Source organism: Stigmatopora argus, chromosome 16 (genome assembly GCF_051989625.1).
Source record: "Stigmatopora argus isolate UIUO_Sarg chromosome 16, RoL_Sarg_1.0, whole genome shotgun sequence".
Lineage (NCBI taxonomy): Eukaryota > Metazoa > Chordata > Actinopteri > Syngnathiformes > Syngnathidae > Stigmatopora > Stigmatopora argus.
The window spans coordinates 1936456-1955063 of NC_135402.1; the positions used below are offsets into that span (position 1 = coordinate 1936456).

The 18608-nt window shown below is 41.9% G+C and overlaps 2 protein-coding genes across 2 annotated transcripts; one reads left to right on the forward strand and one right to left on the reverse strand.

Moving 5' to 3' along the window:
* Positions 1-325: 325 nt before the first annotated feature.
* Positions 326-10089, forward strand: LOC144090668 (AF4/FMR2 family member 1-like). Its single transcript, XM_077622378.1, has 19 exons — positions 326-570; positions 2147-2267; positions 2342-3076; positions 3683-3721; positions 3872-3943; positions 4096-4132; positions 4707-4767; positions 4886-5033; positions 5142-5930; positions 6069-6157; positions 6270-6471; positions 6554-6624; positions 6689-6752; positions 6951-7087; positions 7161-7232; positions 7325-7418; positions 7493-7524; positions 7595-7776; positions 8586-10089. Exons 1-19 carry the CDS (start codon positions 554-556, stop codon positions 8696-8698), a joined length of 3075 nt encoding a protein of 1024 aa, XP_077478504.1. The 5' UTR covers positions 326-553; the 3' UTR covers positions 8699-10089.
* A 993-nt stretch (positions 10090-11082) lies between these two features.
* On the reverse strand, positions 11083-18394 carry klhl8 (kelch-like family member 8). Its single transcript, XM_077623612.1, has 12 exons — positions 18312-18394; positions 17270-17508; positions 17114-17175; positions 16880-17045; positions 15991-16311; positions 15711-15897; positions 15506-15649; positions 12761-12872; positions 12500-12668; positions 12258-12417; positions 11298-11499; positions 11083-11231 (listed from the first exon to the last, which is right to left on the reverse strand). Exons 1-12 carry the CDS (start codon positions 18364-18366, stop codon positions 11108-11110), a joined length of 1941 nt encoding a protein of 646 aa, XP_077479738.1. The 5' UTR covers positions 18367-18394; the 3' UTR covers positions 11083-11107.
* Positions 18395-18608: the final 214 nt, after the last annotated feature.

The window sequence follows — 18608 nt, forward strand, 5'->3', positions numbered from 1 at the left end:
ACAAGGATCCCAGGGGGTGCTGGAGCCTATTCCTTCCAACTATGGACAGCAAGCGGGGGACACCGTCAATTATATGACAGCCAATATCGCAATTCCAATGAAATTGATAATCTATGATGTCTGCGTATGATGTGCTGATGACGCGACGGACCAGGGCCGGATTGGGAGATTTTTTTTTTTTTTAATCCAGGGGTCACACAATTAATCAAACCACCTTGGATTGCACCGCACTTTTTTCTCAATTGCAAATCTAATTGGCGTTTAAAATAAAATAACTTTGTTATTACTGATCGACCTCGTGCAAATAAACCAAGCGGACCCTTTAAGTAGAAAAGTCCACCGGACAGCGAATGGACGAGCCAAACATTCGCCGAGAAGAGGCAGGGACTAAACAACTTGCGTGACAGCCGACTTTATTAGCCCTTTTTGTTGTTTTTTTTCGGCCGCAAAATGTGACTATGCGGACCGAGAGGACGATCTGCCCGCGGGCGAATGTCACGATTTGGGTTGTTTAACCATCCGGATTCGGGAGAGAGAGAGAGCGGCGCGAGCCATGGCATCGCAGCCGAGGTAGGCGCTCTTGGAGGCGGCTAGCCTGCTAGCAGCGTGCCGGGGGAGGGGGGTCGCTGCCTGGCTGGCTGGCTGGCTGGCTTCTCGGATGTCACAGAACACGTTTCTTAGGAATAATCCGTTGGCTGTCAAAGTGTCGAGGCAAGCTGTTCATGTTGGGATGACCCCATTTACGACTTTTGATTGGAAAACAAAACAAAAAAATCAACAAAAGGCCCTGGGAGGATTTTTATTTCAACCAGCTGGGCTGCTCACATTATTGACGCAATTTTATATATATATTTTTTTAGAATTATTCATTTTTATTCTTTATTTCTTCATTAATATTAGTTTTCCGTGGTGTGACGGCTTAGTAAAATTTTCATTTCACTTTTAGTTTTTTTTTTGATAATACACAACTTTTAGGGAGTTTGCATGGAGCTGATTTTAATTCCTATCCATGGCCAGGTTTAATCTTCATCTTTTTCCCCAATAAATTGAAAGAGTGGGCAATATAAACTTCCAACTGTTACGTTTAAACAGCCTGAGGGGAAATTATACGAGCAGCCCTCTTCTTATGAGGTGCTTGGTACAGTCTGTCCAGAGAAGCAATGAAAGCTGAGCACATTGTCCGCTTCATATTTCTGCTTGCATGCAACATGGGGGATGATTATGAAAAGTCTTATGTAGTCTTTGTATATTATTTCTAATGTATGCATTTAAGCGCGAGCCCACTGGAAAGCATGCATTGTTCCCACTTAATTGAGCAGATTTACTCTTGAATATTTTTAATGGTACATGACAGGATTTTCTGTCATTAATTTTGACCAATATAATGATATAACATGCACTTTTTTTCCCTCCAGTTTCACAAAGTGAATGTTAGCAGGGCGCTGCAACCACTTTTGGAATCGAGCCCTCAAATCACAAGTCAAATAATGATTTGACTATACTCCGATTTTTATTGCTGTGATATGATTTTGCATGCAATCACAACGGGACATCTGAGATGCCTCAAAACAGCGTTAAACTGCCCTGCTTACTTTGCAAAAACAAAATATTAGCCGAATCCTCAAACATCTCTTCAACCTTACTATGTCCTGCTACCATCAGGGTGTAGGAACCACCTCAACCTTTCCTCCTAGGTAGCCAATGGGTGCCTCAGAATGGAGTTTTGGTTGTATATATTTGCCCCCTGTGGTGATCCTGGCAGTTCTTTCCATCCTTGTCTTTGCTTTCTACCAAAACCGTGCTGCTGTTTCCATGGAAGTTAGTCCATTGGGGTTGAAGAGCAACACTACCCCACTCAAGAAAGGCAATCCCAAAACGTAGACATGTGTTCCAAATCCCCCAAGACGATCCTTTGCGAAAACTACAATTGTGGCGTTAATTGCTGTAAACAACATCTGCACAATTGTTAAGATCTTGCACTTCCCTCCTGGCGAACCAGTATCTCCGCTTATTGGTCTTAGACACGATTCTAGACATCTCTCCTTCCTAAACAGACCTTTAACGCTCTTAATTACGCAGTCTACTTTTAATGCCTTGTTACTGTCGTTTGAGGCTAATATCCATGTCCCTTGGCGATGTTCCACAGCGTATATGATGAAGAAAGGAATCGTCTTCGCCTCAGAGCCTGGGAACAGAGGAACCAGGAAACCAGCCAAGCCAAAGAAGCATGGGCTGAAAATGTGCCACTTTTTGGGCATCCATACAAAGTACGTATCCTACATTTTAGTTTTGGTGTATCTTATAACTGTTGTTCACTTCAGCTCACTCTGTTTTTTTTTAGACTAACAAAGGTGATGAGCTATCACACAGAATCCAGAGAATGCTGGGAAGCTTCGAAGATGTGAACAATCCTACAGATCCACCAGCAGCCCCCGCACAGTCCGATGTAGGCCAGCTAAACCCCGACAGGTCCGGCAAACCTTCCGCCCTAGACCCAGACCGCTACACATCCGGGCCAATTCCCTTATGTAGTAGTTCCGCCTTCCAGAAGATGAGGGAAAATCCCTCCTCTCCAAAGCAACAGCAAAGCTTAAAGTCTTCACTAGATCATCAAAAGATGGTCGAACCTATGTCAGATCCCGTAGAAAACGTCCAAATTGGTCAGGAAAGTTCTGCGCAGTCTCCGGACGTCCGTCCGATACTTTTCCCGAATCCCAGCGAGCCCGTTGGCGCCTTGGATTCACGTCAGGAGTCCACAGACCCCCCATCCACTTCCGCCACGGCCGACATTTCTGCGCTCAACGCCAGGCACTCGCCAGCGGAGCCATCTTCCTATCAGGCTGGCAAAAGCGTCCATTCCCTGCTCTCGCAGAGCTTCCCTCCACTGTCCTCGTCCAAGCCGCCCAACGCCGTCGTGATGCAGAAGCCCACAGCTTACGTGAGACCCATGGACGGTCAGGACCTGCTGCTCGGTGGCTCCCCGAACGTGAAGCCTTCGTCTGAGCCACGCGCACCCTCGCGGGAGATCCTCAAGTCGGACAATGTGACGACCAAAACGCTTCCTCAGTATCTAGAGGTGAGAGTTTGTTTCTTCTTTTTGGTCCACAGGTCTTTTGAATGTGCATTCTTGCATTTACACTACATATTTGTGACTGCATTTGTTCATATAACAACTAAGCTTTGTGTGCCATTGACTTAAGTGTACCGTACAATCTTCGTCGGTATTCTTTTAATTGAGGCTATTTCATTTCCAGAAATATTATTTTCATCTTTGACATCTTAATTCTTGTCAAAAGTAACCTGTTTCAGTAGCAAGGCACCTTTGCAATCAATGTTTGTCTCCCAGCAAAATTACTATACAAGTACACAAACATAAAATTGTCCTTTTATTCTTCATTTTAAAATTTCCAACTAAATTTTAACCTTTTTTTCTATACAAAAGCAGGTGAAGTATGTGTTGAAGACATTTTGAAGGTTATTTTATTTCCAGAAATATTCTTTCCATCTTTGACATCTTAATTCTTGTCAAACGTAACCCGTTTCAGTAGCAAGGCACTTTTGCAAACAATGTTTGTCTCCCAGCAAAATTACTATACAAGTACACAAACATAAAATTGTCCTTTTGTTATGGTTTTTATTCTTCATTTTAAATTTTCCAATTAAATGTTTCCTTTTTTTCTAGACAAAAGCAGGTGAAGTATGTGTTGAAGACATTTTGAAGGTATGGTTTATTTAGTTCTTCATTACAATTGACTAATAGTAAAGTCATCTTCAAACATACCACTGATTTATTCTTTTCCCCCTTTTGTACAAAAGGCTTAGTCATACATGTAGAATGTGGTTTGTTTAAATATTTTTTATATGATTGTAGGAGATGACTCATTCTTGGCCTCCACTCCTGACTGCCATACATATCCCCAACTCTGATGGTTGCCTAACTAAGGTACATTTATTACATCATCACCCCTCCCTCTAGCGAATTAAAAAAATATTTCCAACGTTAAACATCCATTTCACAGTTTTCCTTATTATACCTAGTTATAATCTTTATCTTACATATTGCTTGTGTATATGTGCCGGTGCGTTTCCTTACAGGAAGCAGAGCAAGTCTCTTCATGTCCAAGAGGACAAAGTGAGTCAATATTGCAACCTTGCTTCAGTTGAATAACATCATTCATGTTTCCGTGCGTTGTTGACTATGCAAAATAAAAACCGCTGTCTGTAACAGACACACCTAAGCAAATTGCTTTTGAAAAAGACTACACAATAAAACAATTGCTAGTGATAAACCTATCAAGATAAAACAAATCTACACATCATATTTTATTTGAATGTTCTCCTTTAAGAAAAAAATGGAATGCATTCAATCTAAAATACTGTATCAGTTTCCCCGACCCTCCAAAAATAATCATAATTTCATGTAAAACTCTAAGAATATTGAGTCTCTTCAATCTTTAATGGCGAAACGCATTTTTCCCCATTATATATTCATTGCATTATTTACATGTATGCATTTTCCTTATTAAGTAATATGACACTTGAAAAAAGCGATCTCAAATGCTTGTGCAACTCCTGTGAAATTTCATAGTCGAGTGCGACGCAAGGGAACATTTTGGCCAAGGGAACCATTTATAAACATTGTTAGCTCTAACAAAAAATACATTTTTTCTCGTAATTGGACTTATTTACTGTTGTTTCTTTATCAGAAAGCCCCGAACGCTCTCCTGGAGATCCTTGTCGTCTTGACACGCAAAGCTCCTCCATATTGTGAGTCCCAAATAACTGACACAAACAAGCATGCCCAAGGAGGGCCAAAATACAGACTTTTCTCTCTGGTGTTGACGTTTCATTGTCAAATTTAATAGTTATCGTCGCTTTGCCGTAGTTCGCACGTTGAGGCTCATTCCAGTGACGTGGAGTCTGCGAGCTCCAGCGACTCTGACAGCAACCCCAGATCGGAGTCGGATGCTGAGAGCATCGTTCACGAGCCTGGCGGTCTGACGGCCAGCAGCAAAGTTGAGGTATCTCTTCCAGTTGAGTAAAAAAAGCCATCTTACCACTCCATGAGGAAACAAAGCATCCATATGAATTTAATTTGTTAAAAAAAAATCTGGCTAACCGTGTTTGCTCCTTTTCACTAGTCTGAAACTGCGGCGCCGCGTAGCGACTGGCAGTTGGGCAACTGGATCCAGTCCGCTCCAAAGAACTCAGGCAGCAAAGGCCAAGCAGTTCCCAACGTGCTCTACGAGAACTCCGCTCGCAAAGAGCCACATGGCTCGAACCCCCCCGCTCCGGAGGCAACCCAGCCACCCGAACGTGGCGGAGAACCTCCGAAAGTCCAGCCGTGCGGTTCTCACGAGCGCTCTTCGAACGGCGCACCAAGGAAACCCGCGTGCGGCACGCTTAAAGCGCCCAAGGACGTTGTGAAAAGTGCAGAAGATTTAGCGGCTAAAGCTCATTCTTTCTCAGACAGACCCAAAGTCAAAATGAAATCGGGATGTCCGGAGAAGGCTAACAATGACTCTAAGCGTAAGAGGACTTTGAAAGTGACGGACGCAAAAAAGAGCAAATCCAGGCTGGAGGCGGCCCAGTGTAAGGGCAGGTGTCCGTCTTTTCCCCACCGCTGCTCTTGCCTTATTCCCCCAGAGACCCCGTCGGTCGTCGTCGGCAAAGCCGACGAGGGTGTCGTCCGACAGGCCAAAAGCATTCCCAAAGCAGAGGGCTCCAAAAAGTCCCACAAGACGTCGGGGGATGTCCCTAAATCTTCTCAGGACACCCCCACCGGGCCTCCTCGGTGCCTCCTGGTAAAAATTGACCTCAGTTTGCTGTCAAGAATCCCTCGGGCTCCACAAGATGGCACCGGGTCTCGAAAGCACCCCAAAACCAGCAAGACGACCCTACCTCATACCGTGAGCTCTAACAAACTCGGGGTAATAAGCTACAGGACAAACTCACAAATATTATCCTGACATTGTAGCTGTTACGATTTGCGGTTTTGGTTCACCCTGACAATTACGAGTTGAAAATGCTTCCCCCTTGCGATAAAACTTGTGTTTGGGAACTTCTAGGTGGAGATGGGCGACAAGAACCTGCCTGGAAAGAAGCGGAAACTGGAGAAAAAGATCTCGTCAAATAAGGACTCTTCGGTCAAAGTGAAGTAGGTTCCATTAAAAAGGCAGAATTTCGACCAAAATATTGCAGTATACTTAGCTGTACTTTCCTGTATTTTTTTTTAAACCATTCAAGTCTTTGATCTTCTCATCTTTCAGGGAATCCAGCAGCCAATTAGAAGATCAGCAGCACAACAAGGCCAAGAAAAAACGGGTGGACGTGCAGAAGCCGCCCAAAAACTCAGGTAAAGACCTCAAGGTTCACAAAGGATCTGGCGTGGAACCTCCCAAGGATGCACCCAAAAGAAAGGAGTCCTCCAAGCACAAGAGCGGCCATGCGAAGCATGCATACTCAGAGAAGGTAACATTACGTTCCATTCCAGACTTTTAAGGAGGCGGACTTTATTTAAAATTTGTATCTGTTCATTTTGGGATCCACGCAGAAGTTGTCGTCATCTTTCCAGACCCCTGGAGAAACCAAGTCCTCCAGACCCTTGCTCAAATCTGAAAACCGGTAAGAATAAATGCAAAGTTTTTGTCACTGTCAATCCAGTTGAGTAAGCCATTGTTTCCTACAGGCGCTACCCAGTGAAGCACTACATCAAAGAAGCCAAACGACTGAAACACAAAGCAGATGCCGAGGTCTGAGTCCGAGATCTCCTTTTTGACTGAATGCTTGGAGGATGGCACTTTTGAAAACTTGACCCTGCAAACAGCATTTATCAAAGGGGAAAAAATACATATCTAAAGCCATGGATCGATCTATCAGACTGCACTGACCCACCTTGAATTTCCTTGAGCTCATGTAATGAAGCTTTGTTATGCCTTTTTTTGTTTTAGTCGGATAAGCGCAGCAAAGCCTTCAACTACCTGGACGCCGCCATGTTTTTTGTGGAAAGCGGCATCGGGATGGAGAAGGACCCGCACATTTCCACGTCTTCCTACACCATGTTTTCCGAAACGGTGGAGCTCCTCAAGTAAGACCTCAAGTGCCAATTTTTTTTAAAAATCCTTCCATATTTTTTTTGTTATAACATGTGCTCTTCACAGGTTTGTCCTGAAACTTATAAACCCGACAGACATGACTGCTCCCCCCGCGCAGAAGGATTTTGTAGCATTATGGTAACCGTCTCATCTAAAATAAAGACGGCTTTGTCTCCACTAAACAGCAGCGTTGTCCATCAATTGCTATTAATTGACTTTGTGTATTCCAGCCTGAAGTGCCAGTCACTCCTGCAGATCGCCATGTTCCGGCACAAGTACAAAACTGCCTTGAAATACTCCAAGATGCTCACGGACCATTTCAACGTCAGCATTGGCCATCTCGTCGCGCCTTCGTAAACTTTTCAACCGTCTAAAAATGTGTTTGAATTCTCTTACAGAATCCCACACAGGAGTCTTCTGCCCACACCAAGTAAGCTAGCGCCCTGTCACACACACATACACACACATCACATCACCCTCTCGCCACTTGTCTCTCTTAGAGGGCCGAGCACGCCGTCCCCAATGTCCAGCGTGCCCTCGCCAGCCTGCGGTGGCAGCAACGCGGTAGCTCTTCCCGTCGCCGTGGAGCAGATGACGCTCTCCTACGTCAACATCACGACATTATTCTTGAGCGCTCAAGAAATGTGGGAGCAGGCGGACCAAATGGCAGAAAAAGGCAGCGGTAAGATAGCCTTACAGGGGTGTCAGACTCGGGTTGGTTCGCGGGCCGCTTTAACGTCAACTTGATTTCACATGGGCCGGACCATTTTAGATATAATATTTAGATATTTTTTTTAATAAATGGATTAAAAGCCCCGAATATTCAGTTTTTTTAATAGATCTTAAACAATGTTTATTTTAGCTTTTTAAATATATTTTTAGATTTTTCAAAATGATTTTTGAACTAAAAACACAGAAAAAATGGATTAAAAAATGACAATTATTGATTTAAAAGGGGAAAAATCAGGAAACACTGATTTCACGTGGGCCGGACCATTTTAGATATAATATTTAGATTTTTTAAAATAAATGTATTAAAAGAACTGGATTAAAAGCCCTGAATATTAAATTTTTTAATAGATCTAAAACCATGTTTATTTTAGCTTTTTTTATATATTTTTAGATTTTACAAAATGATTTTTGAACTAAAAACACATAAAAAATGGATAAAAAATGACAATGATTGATTTAAAAGGGGGAAAAGCAGGAAATGTATTATACATCGATACTCTTCATTTGAATTTGATCCTAAAACAGAAAGTCGGCACTCATGATTTACTTTCCCGGGCCACACAAAATGATGCGGTGGGTCAGATTTGGCTCCCGGGCTGCCACTTTGACACATGTGCCTTAGTACGTCAAAAATGCAAGACCAAATCTTCCATTTTTTCCCCTCCACAGGCATATAGTTGCTAATTTTGCGACTTGATTACTGTATCTTGAAAAAATGAATGTACTGTTTTTTTTTTGTCTTTTCATATGTGGGGGAAGGTCTCGTGGCGGATCTGGATGCTGCAGTGGGCCCTTTGAGCTTAACTTCTAGCATGAGCGCCATGGTGCGTTACACTCAACAGGGCATGGCGTGGCTACGTCTGGGCAAATAAAGAAGATCAATAAACATCTGCTCCAAGCAGATCAATAAACATCTGCTCCAAGGTTCCCTCAAGCTCAAGATCTGACCCACTTTTATGGGTACTGGACCCACGACGATATTAAGTCGGTCCTCCACTGAACTGTTGAAAAAAAAGCACTTACTTGAAAACCTGAATGGAATGTCTTTACAGTACTTCAGGCCCAAGCATACAATTGCTCTTTAATTTCCCATGTAGGTTCCCTCGATAAGTTCTTAAGTGTTTTTTTGTGGAACGTTCTGTCACAAGATGGGCTATAAAAAAGCTTTGCATGAGAGAAAATGCTTCGATGCCATGTTGTGGAATCTATTGGCAATTATAAATGGAGATTATTAATATTGCGCCACAAATTGCAAAAATTCACATCTTGGTTACAAGTGGAAAAAAGTACATTGCTAATAGATAACACAGATATGAAAATGGATCTATTTTTTTTCTACTAAACAGCTTTGGCCTTTCAAAGAGCAGTGCCTTTTGACATCAATATTATACAGATTGTGACAAAACGCTACTTAATTTGGGTTATTTCAGAATGAGCAAAAAAAGCACGAGTTTATCAATAAAAAAGGTTCTTTAATTGAATATGCAGATTGAAAAGGGAGACTAACGACGTCGTCACGTGCTTTGGAAGTTTTCAAGTTTAGTTTTTTTTTTTCCACTGTTGTCCAGAGTTCAATTAATGACCTAATTGGAAGAAAAAAAAAACACAAAAAGTGCCTTTAGTCAGCTCAGCTTTTTCCTCAAACCTCGTGCGGTTGCCAAATGTTTGTGAGCAGTTATTTAATTTAATTTCTAAATAGCACTTTCCCTTTGATTTTGTATAATGACACTTAGTAGCAGATTTGAGTTTCAGTGTTTTTGGGTCAAATTGCCTAAATTTGCAGCAAGTTGAAATAATGGCCAGCTTGAATAACAAATTACCTTTTCACATTTCAGCTGCGTGTTTCAAAAAAAAAGAAGCGAGAAACACCACTTTGTTTAGATCATTTTTCAGTTGGTGTGTGTGATATTAACAAATGCAAAGAAAAAAATAAAAATAAAAAATGTCCCCATGCCGATATTTAAAGACATAAAAGGTACAGAAGGTGGCCTCAGGGGAATTATCTCAACTACATACTATCAATCAGTTTAATTTTTTTCAGTTTTGTCCAACCTGAGAAGAATTATGCGCCAATCGGTAAATAATTTGTTTGTTTTGAAGAAGTCAGGATTTTCTGTTGCAGTGTTCAGAGAAAAATAAACACTGGGAATGTTTCAATCTTATTTAATTTTGCCAAATGCAAATTGATACGGTTCAATTGTCATACCTTCATATTATGAGTTGTTTTAGTTCTGTTTCCTCACATATAAAACTGTGAATATGATGTCATGGTGTTCTTTACTTCAAGAAATAATACACTTTATTCTTTTTGTGTCTAAAACCAAGTGGTAGTTGGCACTAATAATCTATAGACAAAATTTCCTTATTTCTCCAAATTTATTGAACATTTACAAAAAAAAACTGGAAAAGTACAACTTCAGGCTCAACCATTTTTACCAGCGCCTTGAAAATTGTGCATTTTTATCAAATATAAACAGAACTTAAAACTTTTTACTCAACCGTTGCTCAAATTGACAACAAATAGACAATTGTATTCACCTTGGAAAATTCTAGCACAACAAGGGATTAGAAGAATAACAGCAAAGATACAGCTATATTTGTACATTACAAAAGTGTGCAGAATATATTAAAATATATGTCATTTTTATATATATATATATATATATATAGATAGAAGCCAACTGTGCGATTTAGCTTTTGACAGTCCAGCTATCGTCTTGCCGCAAACATTCCCTGATACCGTTCAATGCATTTCAAAAATCTTGATTGCTTCCATTAAAAAGGAAAAAAAATATATAATAATCCCTACAAACAAGTGATGTGTCAGCCATGATTGTTCAAGCATGATCACCATTGAAATTATTTTTTATTCCCCACATACTTAAACTTCTGTGGTCTACTTTTATGTTGAACTAGGTTCCCTTTGATTCAAAAAAAATGTTCCACTTACAAAAATTAGCATGCAAACAAATGACGAGGACAAAATATCCCCAAAGCGAGTATGAAATGTGACGTCCTTTGAGGTTTTGCAAGTTTTTTTTTAAAGAAGGTGGCTATTCACAACGGTTAAATAGATTCGTAAAGCTGTACGGTCATCCGTTAAATATTTTTTTAAAAAAATGCATTGTTACTTAACAGTTGCATTTTTGTCTGTTTCATCCTGAGTTGACAAAGTTCAAAATCTATTTTTTATGGAGTCTGTCTTTATTATCTGGGGGAAAAAAAACTATGGAGTTCCCCATACCCTAACCCATTGGTGACGCGAACATTTCAGTCTTCCTTTACATACAGTTGACGACGTTGCTGGATCCCTGCCCGACGTCCCTGATCTGACTCACGTGCGACGAGCACACGGCCACGCCCGCTCCGGCTCGGCAGTGCGATACGGAGCCCACCAGTTCCCACCTGGAAGCGGGGGGACGTTTAGCGCCGGGTCGGCGTCCCGAGAAACCCCCGCCCGGTCGAACTGACCTGTTCATGCGCGGCTCGAAGGCCTCCACCGTGTTCAGGTAGATGTTTCCATTGTGCCCGCCCACCGCGAATACGCGGCTCATCACCGTGGCGACGCCCACGCCGCCGCGCGGGGTGGTCAGCTCCGACACGTATTCCCAGCGGTTCATTCTCGGATCGAAGCGCTCCACGGAGCTCAGCGGCGAATTGTCGTCGAATCCCCCTATGGCGTGGTGTTGGAAAATGGTCAAAGTTTTGTGGTGGAAAGGCTCTTTAACAAAACACGTGGCTGAGTGTTAAGACCTACCGTATGCATGCATGTACATCTTAGTGTATCTATGTATATATGTGCTTATATATGTATGTGCATGTACACGTATGTGTATATGTATGTTTATATATATATATATATATGTATATAATAAATGTATATATATATATATATATATATATATATATATATATATATATATGTATGTATATATCTATATAGATATGTATAGATATATGTATAGATATGTATGTATATGTGTATATATATATATATATATATTTCAGCAACACGCTTATTTATTGACTTACTTATTACCTATCTATTTATGTCTAAAATGCCTTTCCTATTTCTGCATCCTGACCCTCTTGCTACTGTGACAACAAAATTTCCCGAATACGGCATGAATAGTTATCCAATCCAATCCAATGATTACGTGTTTGTGTACATTTTCTCAATCAAGACTTTAAATTCTGTAAAAATTGCATTTTTTTTCAACGTGCCAGGGGGGTTGTAGACTTGCGCTACTTTACTGTGAATTGCGAGCATGCACAACACTTTAACTACCCCCCCCCCCCCAAAAAAAAAATCCACTTGATTACTAAGAAGGGAGCCAATTCTTTCACTTGGTAGATTTGGTGTCAATTTATAGAATCCAATTTTCATGCAAATCAGTTGAAATGATCTACAACAACTTTCATTAAATTTACCGACGACGTAGAGGCAGCCGTTGAGCTTGCTGACCCCGTTCCCGGCCCGCCGCTGGCCCATCTCGCTGACCTCGATCCACTTGTTGAGATGGGGGTCGAATCGCTCCACGCTGGATAGCGACGCCATGCCGTCGTTGCCGCCCACCGCGTACACAAAGCTCTATCGGTGAGAAGACGAAAACGACGGCAATGAGGAGGAAATTGGACGGAGGAGCCAACGCGGCACAATTTCTACGCCTTACGCCCAAGGCTACGGAGCCCACGCCTCCTCTGGGGGTGTTCATGGAGGCCACGGCGCTCCAGCAGTCGCTCTCGATATCGTAGCGTTCCACGTCGTTGAAGCACAAGTTGTCATCCAGACCGCCGATGGCGTAGATGGGACCGCCCAGCGCAGCCAGGGCGATTCCCCTCCTGTGCAAAGACAGTCGTATGCATTTAGATGGCTTTCACATTTTCAAGAGCAAACCAGCATATGTGATTGAGATCTAAAGGCAAGCAAGTACCTCTTGGTGTTCATGGAAGCTTTCATCATCCATTTATTGGTCAACGGATCAAACACCTCCATATTGCCCAGATGCTCGTTACCATCGTGTCCACCGACGGCGTAAACTTTTCCTGCGTAGACGACCACAGAAATTTTGAATTGACAAGGTTACTATTCTTCCACAAGTTATATTAAAAAGATATTATTTCCCCCTCTTAGTGTTTTGTACCTGTCAATCTCGGGGCAAGGTTTCTCTTATGAAAGATTGCCTATTGACTTAGTACTTAAAACCTTTACACAACTAAAATTGAAGTGCATTTGCGTGTGTGTGTGTGTGTGTGTCTTTTTTGCTCCCAAATCTACTCTACTTTTGCAATCTACTTTGTTAGAATTCAGGGGTGGGCGAAGCAATCCTGGACAGCCGCTATAGGTAAGTTCAGCTATTTGTTCCACACAAAGAGTTGAAGTAACGGGGGTTGGGCTGAAATGAGCCGCTGCAGGTAGGTTCAGCTTTTTGCTCCACACACAGAGTTGAAGCAACGGGGGTTGGGCTGAAATGACGAGCACCTGAATGAAATCCACTGATTGCATGTGCAACATACCAAATTTGTGGAAGGGTATCTCTCTTACTGCAGACATGCCAAATTCATAAAAGTTGTACTAACTAAGGAAATCCACAAAAGTGGGGTCAAAATGTTTTTAGTTATATTAAAAATATAGTTTCCCCCTTTTAGGGTTTTGTACCTGTCAATCTCAGGCCAAGGTTTCCCTTATGAAAGATTGCTTATTAACTTTTGCACATCTAAAATTGAAGTGCAAATGTGTGTCTTTTTTTGGTCTCAAATCTAATTTACAATGAGCCAACCTCCCGCGATCTACTTTGTTGTTAGGGTTAGAATTCAGGGGGGGGGTTAACGATCCTGGACGGGTGCAGGAAGATTCAGCTTTTTGCTCCACACACAGAGTTGAAGCAACGGGGGTTGGGCTGAAATGACGAGCACCTGAATGAAATCCACTGATTGCATGTGCAACATACCAAATTTGTGGAAAGGTATCTCTCTCTTACTGCAGACATGCCAAATTCATAAAAGTTGTACTAACTAAGGAAATCCACAAAAGTGGGGTCAAAATGTTATTAGTTATATTAAAAATATAGTTTCCCCCTTTTAGGGTTTTGTACCTGTCAATCTCAGGCCAAGGTTTCCCTTATGAAAGATTGCTTATTAACTTTTACACATCTAAAATTGAAGTGCAAATGTGTGTCTTTTTTTGGTCTCAAATCTAATTTACAATGAGCCAACCTCCCGCCATCTACTTTGTTGTTAGGGTTAGAATTCAGGGGGGGCGGGGGGTTAACGATCCTGAACAGCGGGTGCAGGTAGGTTCATCTTTTTGCTCCACACACAGAGTCGAAGCAACGGGGGTTGGGCTGAAATGACGAGCACCTGACTGAAATCCACTGATTGCAAGTGCAACATACATTATTTGTGGAAAGGTATCTCACGTGACTTACTGCAGACATGCGAAATTCATAAAAGTAGTACTAACTAAGGAAATCCACAGAAGTGGGGTCAAAATGTTATTAGTTATATTAAAAATATAGTTTCCCCCTTTTAGGGTTTTGTACCTGTCAATCTCAGGCCAAGGTTTCCCTTATTAAAGATTGCTTATTAACTTTTACACAGCTAAAATTGAAGTGCATTTGTGTGTCTTGTTTTGCTCCCAAATCTAATTTACAATGAGCCAACCTCCCGCAATGTACTTTGTTGTTGGGGGTTAGAATTCGGGGGAGGGCGAAGCAATCCTGGACAGCTATTTGTTCCACACACAGAGTTGAAGCAACGGGGGTTGGGCTGAAATGACGAGCACCTGACTTAAATCCACTGATTGCACGTGCAACATACCAAATTTGTGGAAAGGTATCTCACGTGACTTACTGCAGACATGCCAAATTCATAAAAGTAGTACTACTAACTAAGGAAATCCACAGAAGTGGGGTCAAAATGTTATAGTTATATTAAAAATATAGTTTCCCCCTTTTAGGGTTTTGTACCTGTCAATCTCGGGCCAAGGTTTCCCTTATGAAAGATTGATTATGAACTTTTACACATTTAAATTGAAGTGCATTTCTGTGTCTTTTTTTGCTCCCAAATCTAATTTATAATGAGCTAACCTCCTGCGATGTACTTTGTAGTTGGGGGTTAGAATTCGGGGGAGGGCGAAGCGATCCTGGACAGCTATTTGTTTCACACACAGAGTTGAAGTAACGGGGGTTGGGCTGAAATGACGAGCACCTGACTGAAATCCACTGATTGCACGTGCAACATACCAAATTTGTGGAAAGTGACTTACTGTGGGGGTGTTCAAACTTGTCCAAGATCTACTTTTCAAGCAGTTAACATTCTAACATCTATCTTTTTTTAAAGGCCACTGACAAAGCTCAGCAATTATTTATGTTGATATACCTGGCATCAGACTTTATCAACTTGAATGACAGCGGCAGGGAACAGGGGTGAAAATCCACTTTCCAGTCATGCTAAAGCCTACTGCAGATATGCCAAATTCATAAAAGTAGTACTAACTCAAGAAATCCACAGAAAAGGGATCAAAATGTTGTCGTGCCATCTACTAATAGTTCCTTGATCATTGCAAACCTGAATAAATTTAGCGTTGTCCTTGTAGACCCTACAATATATATGTTTAGAATGTTTTTTTTTTTCTTATTTGACTTTCTTTTCTTTTGGCGCGTGTTTTGAATTTTTACCTCCTACGGAAATGACGCCGACGTGTCGCCGTCTGCTGTTCATCTCAGGGCCCAGAAACCAGCTGTTCTTATTAATGGAGTAGCACTCGATGCTGCGGAAGGGGTCACCGGAACCGCCGCGGCCGCCCACGCAAAACAGAACCCCTGCGGAAATAATGCTGTTATTCCGACATTCAACGCGGCAGCAAAAAAAAAATTAAAGCACCTGCGGTGTGTTTTCGGGGCACGGTGCGGGGCGAGTACTCGAAATCGGGCACGGCTTTGTTGCTGAGGTGCAAGTGGTAGTTCCGAGCCTCGTCCATCAAGTCCCTGCAGCTCAGGTTGCCTTTAACCATCTCCTCCTTGGCCACTGTGCCGGTCAGAAAGTCAACGGGGAGCAGCGGCAGACGCACCTGGAGAGCAAATGTATACGGAGAATAACATCATATGCGTAAAAAGACATTTTAATGATTTGCTTCTAGTAAATAGACACATTGGAAGCTCACCTGAGAAAAGATGCGTTCCAGCCAGGCCTGGTGATGTTGCGGGTTGGCTTTGAGCCACTTGACGGCCGCTTTGTACACCTGCGTCTCCGAGTTGATGTTGAGCTCGCCGGAGGCCATCAGCGTGCGGAGGTGTTGCGGCGACACGCAGGTAAAGTCCTCGCACTCCACCACCTCGCCGAAGTGCTCGCAGGCGTAGCGGTCGGCCATGTCCATCAGGTCCACGCGATTGTGGCTCTCGGCAAAGGTGCGCACCGCCAGGCAGTTGCTCGGGTGGAAGTGGGCCTTCATGTACTCGCAGCAGGCCCGGGCCACCAACTCCACCTGTGGCATCCGTCGGGCATTTTTTGTCTTTACTGCGCTCATTCCCAACAAATTCACTCTTCTTTTTGCATTCTCTTTGACATTTAAAACAAATCTGATGGCTTCAAGTAGTCAACTAAGCTCACGCCCATTCATTTTTATATGTATAGATAGCAAGAGTACTCAGTCTACATATCTTTTCTATTCCAATGTAGAAAATGTCTGACAAAAACCATTTTGTGTACTTACAGGAAAGATTAGCAGGTTTTTTAAACAATTTTCTCAGCTATTATGTTGAAGGGAAAAAAGTAAATCTGTCTTTCCAATTCAATAATCAACATTCTTTTCTCTAGCTCGCTCCTTAAGTTACACATTATAAACCTTTTTCTTTTTAATTTGCTTGTTGTAAACGATACATTGCCAGGATAGCACAATTTTTGTGAGATGTACTCAAGCTCAGCTAAATGCCAGTGGAATGTCAATGCAATGGTATATAAATCATTTAAAATAGTGTTTTTGGTGGCGTGTTATGAACTTGCACTTTAATTTCAAAATGGTGTTTGTCTCTAATGCACTGCTGTGAACGTACCTGCAAGATACAGGCGGCATAAAGAAGAGGCTGGACATTGTCTACAGTCAGCGTGAGCTTTGAGGAGTAGGCAAAGTGGACCAGATCCTGAATTGCATCTCCATCAAAGTCCTTGATCTCGATCAGCTTCTGTTTGGCCTCCGTCATTTCGGACAGAAACATGGCCCTGGGGAACAAACGCAATGCTTAAATAATAAAAACATTTTCAATCCACTAGTTAAAAGCTGCACACACCTAAAGTAGGGGATGACGCAGGCCAACACTAGCTTATGACATGGTATCAGCTTGCTGCCCACCTACAAACAAAATATGTTCATTAGAAAACAAAACAAAAGATAGTGAGTTGGAATCAGGCTCTTAAAGACAGTGTGAAATAGTTTGACGTATCACCTTGAGCGTGACGTCGCACAGCTCTCCCACTTCGTAGAAATGCCTCAAGGAGTTGTGGAAGTCTTTCCAAGCCTCGTGGGCCTCAAACACAAAAGAGCCGTCTGACTCGCAGTCAACGTTGGACGGCTTGACGGGGGCGATGGCGGCAGCGGCGGGGCGCTTCTCCTTGGGTTTGGGCTGCTTGCCATGCTCCGACACCACATCCCCAGGAGCCATGGCTTCTTTACAGGTCACGACACCTGGATGCAAATGCTTACATTACTTGAGCGGAAGCGGATCTAAACTTTACTCATCACCTGCAATTTTCAGTTAAGATGCGCGTGTACCTGCTTGAACATATTGACTTTTTGAATTAATTTGCCATAACTATGATGCTTGATAAAAATGCTTAATGAAAGCACAGTGGATGCATTGAGTGTTGGTATGTGATATTTTCATTGATTGTCTTATTTATTTAGTTTTGGGAAAAGACAGAGAAAAAATGGGGTGGAAAGTACTTACCCAAAAAAGTGTTGTACAAAATTTACTGACAAACGGACCTCTGTCACCTAATCGACAGTGTTTATATTCTGCATAAAACAAGCGATCGCTAGTATTTTAAAGATTCAAAACAGCCTCAGATTGTATTGTATAAATTAAGACTGCGAATAAAAAGCTGGTGGTGAATTATTAACTGCTAGATACTTCTGTAAAATAGGCCAAATACGCAGAACGCCACGTAAACACACTACGAAACTGTAAATTATTTCAACCAAAACAATGTCCATCAAGTTACTACATAAATATTCCTAACGTAACTCTCACACAAACCTATGTAAAACAGGGAAAACATAATCAGTGTTTGACAGTTATTAGATCTTTGGTTATAAATGAACACTATTAGCTTTTTAGCTAACATCGCCATCAGCTAATCTGTACGGACAGCTGAAAGAGGACCAGAAATAGCCAAAATAGAACGGATCGGCTCCTAAAACTACACAGGATAAATTTGTAAAATGGGGTAACAATGTAAACATGATAAAATAAGTCGATTTTTCCTTACATGATATCGCAGAAAGGGTTGAAATACCGGCTTTTTTCCTTAAACGAACTGGCATTAGCACGTTTGATATGACTTCACGCAGAGCATTTTGGGAATGGTAGTTTTTGGTTATTGTTATTGTTTTTAATACACGAGGGTACTTGTCGTCATCGCACTTTCGATCACTTATACTTTGATCGAAAGGCATGTACATAAAAGTATTGAAAATGTGTTTTACAATCGAGGATGGAATATCTTATCACCACTGTTAGTAGTTTGATTCCCATTTAATAAATACATTTATTACCCATTAAAAAA